The sequence below is a fragment of the Suricata suricatta genome, chromosome 7, assembly GCF_006229205.1.
Source record: "Suricata suricatta isolate VVHF042 chromosome 7, meerkat_22Aug2017_6uvM2_HiC, whole genome shotgun sequence".
NCBI lineage: Eukaryota > Metazoa > Chordata > Mammalia > Carnivora > Herpestidae > Suricata > Suricata suricatta.
In genome coordinates, this window is record NC_043706.1 from 95,775,851 (window position 1) to 95,784,912 (window position 9,062).

General features: G+C 42.7%; 1 protein-coding gene across 1 annotated transcript in view; it reads left to right on the forward strand.

Moving 5' to 3' along the window:
- SLC16A10 (solute carrier family 16 member 10) overlaps positions 1-9,062 on the forward strand; it is a gene marked incomplete at its 5' end in the record, with an annotated part of 110,990 nt that overhangs the window by 92,614 nt on the left and 9,314 nt on the right. Inside the window, one exon of the mRNA XM_029943210.1 lies at positions 7,609-7,752. Coding sequence (XP_029799070.1) covers positions 7,609-7,752 — 144 coding nt within the window. The remainder of the gene's footprint in view (positions 1-7,608; positions 7,753-9,062) is intronic.

Genomic DNA, 9,062 nt, shown 5'->3' on the forward strand with positions numbered 1-9,062 from the left:
GAATTCGAAGCAGGCTCCCACCTCTGAGCTGTCAGCACAGAGCCTGACGCCGCTGGGTTGAAGTCAGGAACTGTGAGATCATGACCTGAACTGAAGTCAGATGCTTAACCAACTGAGCCACCCAGGCGTCCCAAGGAATATCTATCTTAATAGCCATAAATTCCTATTTCAATATAATATGGTGTAAAGGACTCAATTTTTAGGTATTCAAATCTGGGAGTTTAGTTTTCTGCCACATTTGATCACCTCACTGGCCTTGCTGGTATATAAAACTTTGTGAAAAAGTTTTCTAAGTGAATGCCCTGCTTGTGTTAAATTACATACCCCCCCCTCCCTTATTAGCAAAAACAGAAAACAGTTGTTTTAAAAAGACGGGGGAAAAAACCCAGACCAAGCCCTCATTCCATTCAGAGTTCTGTTCATTTTACCTTGAAGTCAAAGGGTAGTGTACAGTTTTGATTTGTGACAAATTCTAAGATTATCCATTAACTACTCTAGCAGGCTTTCTACTCCCTTTCAAATGTACATCTAATTGTTAAAGGGGCCAGGCTCTTTTCTTCGAGTTTGTCTTTGAAAAAGTGTGTTTTAAGCAGAGTGGTCTTTTAGAGTGATGGAGTAGCTTTTCAAAAGTTGAACGGATGCTTTGGAAATACTCTAACCTGCAGGTAAGTCAGAGGCCACCGGCTGAAGCTGCTAATTTTGGAGTGAATAGCAAGTGAGTCAGAGTGCTCTGAACTCCACACCGCTGCTGGAAAGCAGGGAGCTGCTGAAATCATTCTTTCTTACAAAACCACTGAAAATGCTGTGCGGCGTTTATTACCCCATTTTCGGATATAGCATGTAAATGTAAAAGTTACAGGTCCCCTGACCTGGCCGGAAGAGTTTATTCTTCCAGCAACAAAATGGGTGCTAATGTTTACCTGGGGTCCAGCTTGACGGCGTGTGTCTGAAGAGGAAGGGCCGGGGGTCAGGGAGTCAGAATCCTCACAGCAAGGACAGGGCCAACTGCATTACTGGAGTCTGTTTATCTCTCAAAGGGCACAGTAACTTCAGCAGCCGTGGGTGATAACTGTTGTTGATTTTTTCCCACTCAGTTCTGCAAAGGTAGTTGAAGTTCTACCAGTGCTGAGCCTGCAATGCTCTGGTGAAGCCGTTTTGGTCTTGCCTTCCTGGCCTCCCGAAATTACTGCCTTTTTTTTTTAAAGCACTCTGTACTTGAGTCAGCTGCTGTTACTTCAAGTCCATATCTTTAAATATCCTGTAGTTCCTCTTGTTTAATTATTTCCCAAAGATATATAGTTTAGCCTCTATGTACAAAAGTTTTATGATACTCTTTATGTAATAAATTATATACATGTTACATAAAAGACCATAAGCTAAATCCACCCATCCCCTTAAAAAGCTGGAGGCAAGGGCAGTTGCCGCTGGAGAGCAGCATGGCCGTGGCTAACATAAGTTTATAAAATACTGTAGATTATTATTGGACTTTTTTTTAACCAGCAACCTCGTTGCTTTGCTGGTATGTGCCACCAGTGGGTGTTAAGGGTTTCTGTAAGCAAGGTGATTTAGGGTTCCCTTCTATTGGGTATTCTCTCATGCAACTATTTGTCAAGGAGAAGCTTGAGTTTCTACTGCACTTACATCAGTTTTATTGGAGCTGTTTTTATTCTGTGGCCACCCATTTCATTTCCTTCATGGTTGACTAAAAGCCAGAGGGCTCGGCCTGTGTTCTCCATGGAAAAACACTGTGATGTCTCCCTGTATGTGGGACTGCCACTCCTCTGCAGAGGAGGAGGTAGAGAGGGGAGAAGCCAACACAACAAGATGACTTTTTTTCTTTTTCTTTTTTTTTAATGTTTGTTTTTGAGAGAAAGAGAGGGGAAAGAGAGAATTCCAAGCGGCTCTGTGCTGTCAGTGCAGAGTCCACTGTGAGTCTTGAACCCATGAACTGTAAAGTCATGACCTGAGCTGGAACCAAGAGTTGGATTCTTAAAAAAAAAAAAAAAAAAAAGAATTTTTTTAATGTTTATTTTTTTGAGAGAGAGAGAGAGAGAGAGAGTGTTTGAGCAGGGGAGGGTCAGAGAGAGAGGGAGACACAGAATCTGAAGACAGACTCCAGGCTCTGAGCTGTCAGCACAGAGCCCGACGCGGGGCTTGAGCCCACAAACCATGAGATCACAACCTGAGCTGAAGCCGGACGCTTAACCACCTGAGCCACCCAGGCGCCCCCAAGATGACTTTCTTAGGCTCCTAGCCCAACCTGTCATAAAGGGATCTGTCTCCAGGCTCTATTGAGGGGAGAGGAGCCTCTCCCTTTAGCTGGCTGGTCAGAAACGTGTCATCTATAGATGAATGAACTATTGAATCACTGTTTACTTGAAGTGGGGATAGTTGGGAGGAAGGGGAAACTGTGAACTATTTTTTTTTCTTTCTTTCATGCATGATGTAGAATGAACAGATATTTTTGGATATGAGTTCTTGGATAATGAAACAATAAATAGGGCTTCACACAGTCCACAAATGTCTTCTATGGGTGGCAAAAGTTGTTGCTTGAATGACGAAAAATGTTTTAGGAGCAGGCAGCATTCAGGTTGTCGGCAGGGTTTAGTAATCCCTGACCAGTGTGCAGCCCTGGAGTAAACCAGTTTGAGGACATAAATAAAAGACTAATTCCTACCCGGAAAATACATTCAGGTAAAGTCTACTTGAAACAACTGCTCTACAAAATAATGCTATTTCTTATGTAGATAGTGGCCTCTGTTGTAGGCTCTGTGTTTGTTTATAGAGTTTGGTTAAATAGGAAAACATCTCTCCAACATTTTCATGTCCTTATCCATGTAACCCTTTTTGAGAAGTAGGACTTTTGCCTAATATTCATGCTTTCCGCTACAATAGAGTGCATGCCCGGCTCCAGAGGATGAGACATGGGCAGAGATTCATCCAATAGCCTGCAGCGATCGTGGGAGACCCAGGCTGCTAGTAGAACACCTCAGATCTCCTGGAAACTGCTTCCTCAGTAAGGAAGGAGCTTTAAGACCCAGAGATCCAGCATCCCTAGACTCTGTTCTCCAACCTCCCGCCCCAGCTTCTCTTACTTAATGACCAAAGAAACCTTTTTTAGCTTGCAGATTTGGGCTGAGGGTGAGGAGGCGTATTAGAAGCTGAAGTTCCTGTTTTATTTCAACAGCAACAACAGCAACATATTTGAATGAAATAACATCCCTTCTACTTGAAGAACTAAGTTTCCACTTAAGCATAATTTGGACTTACCAAACTCACCCACTTTCAAAAGACCCAAAACAATTCACCTTATTATTCCTTTTAAGGACTGTAAAGTAGAGCAGGGGGAAAAATAAACCACTAATAAAGGGAAATAGTTTGCAGGCAAGTGTTCTTAGTTTCATCAAGAGAATGACTGGTAAATTTAGTTGTTTTTTTTTGAATACTGAACAATGTCTTTTAAAAAGTTATAATAGATCCTTTGGGTACTTACTGAAGTAGATTAATACATTCAGTGTGGATTCAAATTCTAAATAAAGCTAATGAATACACATAATTATATCCTATGTGCCTTAAATCAGGTTATTCATTTTCTTCAGAATTGAGCTGGAATCCATCTTTTCACTTTGTCTAATTTCACTTCCTGGGAGTGATAAGGACCTAGAGGAATGAGCCAGTTTAAGGTCACCTTTATCAACAGATGTCTTATCTTTGCAGCCATCAGTGGATTTGTTAGACCAGCACTGTTCAATAGAAATATAATGTAAGCCACATATGTAATTTATAATATTCTTTCCCTATTTAAAAAGTTATTTCATAGAGCGCCTGGGTGGCTCAGTCGGTTTGAGCATCTGGCTTCTTTCTGCTCAGGTCATGATCTCACTGTGGGTTCAAGCCCTGCGTTGGGTTCTCTGTTGACAGCTAGCTCAGAGCCTGGAGCCTGCTTCAGATTCTGTAAATCCCTCTCTCTCTGACCCTCCCCTGCTCGCACTGTCTCTGTCTCTCAAAAAAAAAAAAAAGCATAATGTCCATTTATTTTTGAGAAAGACAGAGTGTGAGCTGGGAGAGGGGCAGAGAGAAAGGGAGATACAGAATCCGAATTAGGTTCCAGGCTCTGAGCTGTCAGCACAGAGCCCGATGCAGGCTTCGAACCCATCAACTGTGAGATCATGACCTAAACAGAAAGAAGTTGGACACCCAACTGACTGAGCCATCTAGGCACCCCTCCACTTTTCATTATTTAAAAGAAATAAAAATAGGGGCACCTGGGTGGCTCAGTTGGTTTAGCATTAACTTCGGGTCAGGTCATGATCTCACAGCTTGTGAGTTCAAGCCCCAGGTCAGTTCTGTGATGACAGCTCAGAGCCTGTAGCCTGCTTCAAATTCTGTATCTCTGCCTCTCTCTGCCCCTACCCTGCTCATGCTGTTTCTTTCTCTCTCAAAAATAAATAAACATTTAAAAAAAACCCAAATGAAATTAGTTTCACAATATATTTTAACTAATATAGCCAAAATATTTCAACATGGAACCAATTTTAAAATTATTGAGATATTTTGCATGTTTTCCCACCAAGTCTTCTAAATTTTCTGTATTTCATACTTGTAGCACATCTCAAGTTAAACCAGCTACTTTTCAAGTGGTCAGTAGCCCCTGTGTGGCTAGCAGCTAGCATGTTGCACAGCACCGTGTTAACACGGTAGGAGGCAGCTGGAGGTGAGGCTGCAGGCAGGCAAGCTCTTATCTGTTAAAGCAGGCGCGGGAGCTTTACCCTGCAGGCTATGGGAACCATCAAAGGATCTTAGGCAGAGAAGTGTTTTTAGTTTTGAACTTAATCTAGTGGTCTCAATACAGAGATGCGGGAGTGGGGGGCTCAAGCCAGAAGCATGCTAGAAGGCTGTTGTCATCTAAGTGAGTGATAGGAACCCAAACTAAAACACGGGGAACACAGACCAAAGGAAGTGTGTCTGAGATGGGGAGGGGGTAAAGTTATATGAATTTGGTGGTGACTCCTGGATCTGTAATCCAGGATGGTTTGCAGGTTTCTCCCTTGGATAGTTGGGCCAAAAGTAGTAGTGGTTCCTGAAGTGGAGGGGAGGGCAGGTTGTAGGGGGAGAGATCAGCATGGGTCACGTCACGGTGAGGTGTCTTTGGAACAGGCAGGTAGATAGGTCTAGTTTGACATGGAAGAGTTTGCACAAGAGAATGTGTAGCCTTAGAAGCTAGAAAGGCTGGGTAGGAACATTCAATACTAAAGGGGCCAATGAAAACTTTAGGCAATAACAAGAATAGGATATAAGGCTGAGGTCCTCAAGGAAAGAAAGCTTTATAGAAAAGGTAGGATTTGAGCAGAGTCTTAAAGAACGGATAGGATTCAGAAAGTCAGAGAAGAGACAGCAGAAATGTCAAAGGTAAAAAAAATATGAAATGTGTTTAAGCAACACTATTTGAATAAACCTGTCCTGCTGGCCAGATGGGATTAGGGTTGAGATCAAAGCCAGCCTGATGCAGTTTGCAGACGTGTTTTGTTGGCTTGCATGGTGTTGGATCCTCTGTTTTAAATTTAAGATAGGTGCCAACATTTCTGACTTCCCTTTAAAATGCCAAGGTAGACTTGGCAGCTTAAGTATGTGTTCCCTCTCTCCGGGAAGTCTGTTTCACTCCTTCATGCTACTTGCCTGACTCCTATAGATATTTGAGTTCTTTGCTTTTGAGTCAAGGTTCAATAGGTAATAAAGGCACAAAGATGACTGGTGACAGATTATGAAGGGCTTTTAATACCAAACTAAATATAAATGTAAGCGGTGGGCAACTAATGAATGACGGATTGATCAGATTATAGTCCTAGTTAGAATTATTCCAGACCAGTGTGCAAATACAGAAGTTAAGGAGAAGAGTTACCAGATTTAGAAGGGAAAAGACAGACACAATAGTGTTGGCATATCCAAGTGGGCCTAAAATGTGAAATGAAAGTTTCTTAAGAAGATGTCATCCCTAAAGGCTACTAGGACTGCTTGGGAACCAATGGGCCATTCAGCTTGCTGGGTAACTCACATGTTTCTGGAAATTAGGCCAAAGTTTGGTGTAGGGAACAGCAAGTCTGATTGTTTGAAACAACTGTTTGGGTTAGTTAAAACATCTCTGTCATTTCAGAGAAAACAGTGAGAGTAGAGACATGCTTTTTGTCCTTGTGAGCACAGATAGATAGATGAGCATTGAGAAAATGGAAGTGCTAAGATAGGGGTGAAGCTTCGGGGCTGTGGGAGCAAAGCTTATGTTAGTGGGTGCTGAGCTGCTGCGTATTTTTCACCCAGTATAACACCTTCCTGGTCACACTGCCTTTTAAAACATTGCCAGATTGTTTTACAATCGATAAGTACACTAGAAATAGAGGGAAAAGGTCCTTGAAGGAAGACAGGCTAAAATTGAGTGCCTGGGTGGCTCAGTCAGTTAACCAACTGATTCGTTTTTTAATGTTTATTTTTGAGAGAGAGGGGCAGAGAACAAAGGAGACACAGAATCTGCAGCAAGCCCCAGGCTCTGAGCTGAAGTTGGACACTTAACCAACTAAGCCACCCAGGAGCCCCAACCAACTGATTCTTGATTTCAACTCAGGTCATGATCACATGGTCGGTTGATTGGTCATGAGACCAGGCCCTGTGTTGAGCTCCACAGTGAGTGTGAAGCCTGCTTGGGATTGTCTCTCTCCCTCCCTCACTACTACTCCCCTGCTCACATGCACACTCTCTCAAAATAAATAAACTGTAAAAGAAGACTAAAATTAAAATTTTCAGTTATAAATAAGGTCTGAGGATCTAATTACATGTTGATTATAGTTCTCACCAAAATAAAAAAAGGTAAATATGTTAGGTGATAGATGTGTTAAGTAACTTGATGGGGGAACCTTTTTATGATGTATATGTGTATCAGTGATAGGTTGTATATTTCAAATACTTGAGGTACTGTTGCTATCTCCATTTTACAGACAAAGTAACTGAGGACCTAGAGGTTAAGAAATTACTCAAGGTCACAAGCCTAAGAGATGGAACCCAAGCAGTCTCTCTAAGAAGCTTTTCTCTTAACCACTGCGTTAAACTGCCTGTCTGTTCTGATGCTGCACAGATAGGGAGATTGACAGGTAGAGAACCTTACTTATGCTTTTATCCCAGAAGCTCCACTCCAGCTTATTTTAGGGTGTCAGTTTGGTTCAGATCCTCCTACAAGAGATGAAACTGCCTTAAACTGTAAGGAGAACAGATAATTGTGTCCTGGGGTGACCTTGAGAGAACAGGGTTGTATGGTGTGTTCAAAGTATGTTCTCTTCCTTTAGCTAATGGCTCAATGTCAACTTCTAAAATGTGCGTTGGTCATCTTTTTTTCAAATAGGACCTCTCCTAACAATGCTTTACTTCTTTTGTGCAAGCAAAATCATGTTAGCTCTGCCTTTGTATGTTCTGTTGAACAATTATCACAGGAGAAATTTTATAAATATTTGGAATTGGAAGGGGGTGAGAATCCGTAACATTGTGGAGACACAAAGGCATTTTGTGTCAAAACTTGTCAGTGTTTTCTACCACATTTAGTGCTGCTGCTTTCTCTGTGGTCTACAGATGAAATATGTGAATGAAAGATTTCAAGATGGAAAAAACAAAGAGGTGGTTCTCATGTGCATTGGCATCACTTCGGGAGTCGGACGGCTGCTCTTTGGCCGGATCGCAGATTATATGCCTGGCGTGAAGAAGGTTTATCTTCAGGTACTTTCTTAAGTTGCTTTTTCCCCCAGCAGAATGATCTTTGTCACCTCATGTCTCATTATATGTATCTATTTGCTTAAATTCTACCATAAAAATGACAAATGTTTTCTAGAACCTAACTTCTACCAGCAGTTTTTCAAGGACAAAATCAGATATAAATAAATGTTGGGTTTTCAACATGAGAAATTGACAATCAAACAGCAATCTTATTTGTATTACCACAGAACTCCACCAAATCAGGGTAGTTTTTGCCCACTGCTTTTTCTAAGAATGTTTGATTCCTGGTGTAGTTCTCACAGTCATGTGCCTTTTACACGAGCTTGAGAAATTCAGGGGTGTGTTTCTTTTGAACTTTCTTACTGCGCATTGTCTCTGGGTGTTCAGGGGTGCACACTACACAAATGCTGATTCCAAGCTTACACAGACATTCATTTGACAAGCACTTAAATGACTTCTCCGTGGCAGACGCTGTGCTAAGTGCTGCCGATGAAGCATGAAACATGGTCTGTGCCCTCCGTTAGTAGCGAATGGTCTCATGGGGAGACAGATTAAGCCGTGTTGCAGCAAAGTGGAATAACGGCCATGCTAGATGGGGGCTAGAATCATAGGCCCCAAACCTCTGAATCACTAGCGAAGCTCTGAGCAGGCCTCCTGGGCTGGTGTGGCGGTGAGAGGTGAGTGGCAGTCAGAAAGAGAAGGAAGACAGACTATGACCCGAGTAGAAGAAACCACCCGGGCAAAGAGGTGGTGTGACATGGTATATTATGTCTGGGTGGTTATGGAAGAGCCATGCTGCACTTGGAGCACCTGGGAGTCTAAGGGACCCTGGGGCTTCGGCATTCGTGGGCTGTTTGGGGTAAGCGGTGGACGAGGGGTGTGCATGGAGGCTGCGGGGCGTGGCCAGCTTAGTGGGAAAGAAGCAGGGCACAGCATGTTTCAGGGACGGGGGCTCAGCAGCGTCGTAGCTAGTGAGAGGGCAAGCACATAAGGGCTAAAAGGTTTTCATTTCATTTAGCAACAGTTTCAGTGGAGTGGCAGGTGCTCAAGATTGATCATCGTTAGCCGAATAAATGGAAATGTAGTCTACTTTGCCCCAAAGCTTGGCTGTGGAAGGAAAGTGAAAGGGAGCCCTGGCGAAGGGGGCAACTTGGGATTGGGGAATTGAGCGTGCCAGCTCACTGTATCGATGGGAGGCAGTATTTGAGCTGGGCCTTGAAGTAGAGCTGGGATTTAGATGCAGGAAAACAACTGGAAAAGGCATTCATTACAGATAAAGAAACTTCCATTAGCTGATTTTAAATGACTCAGCC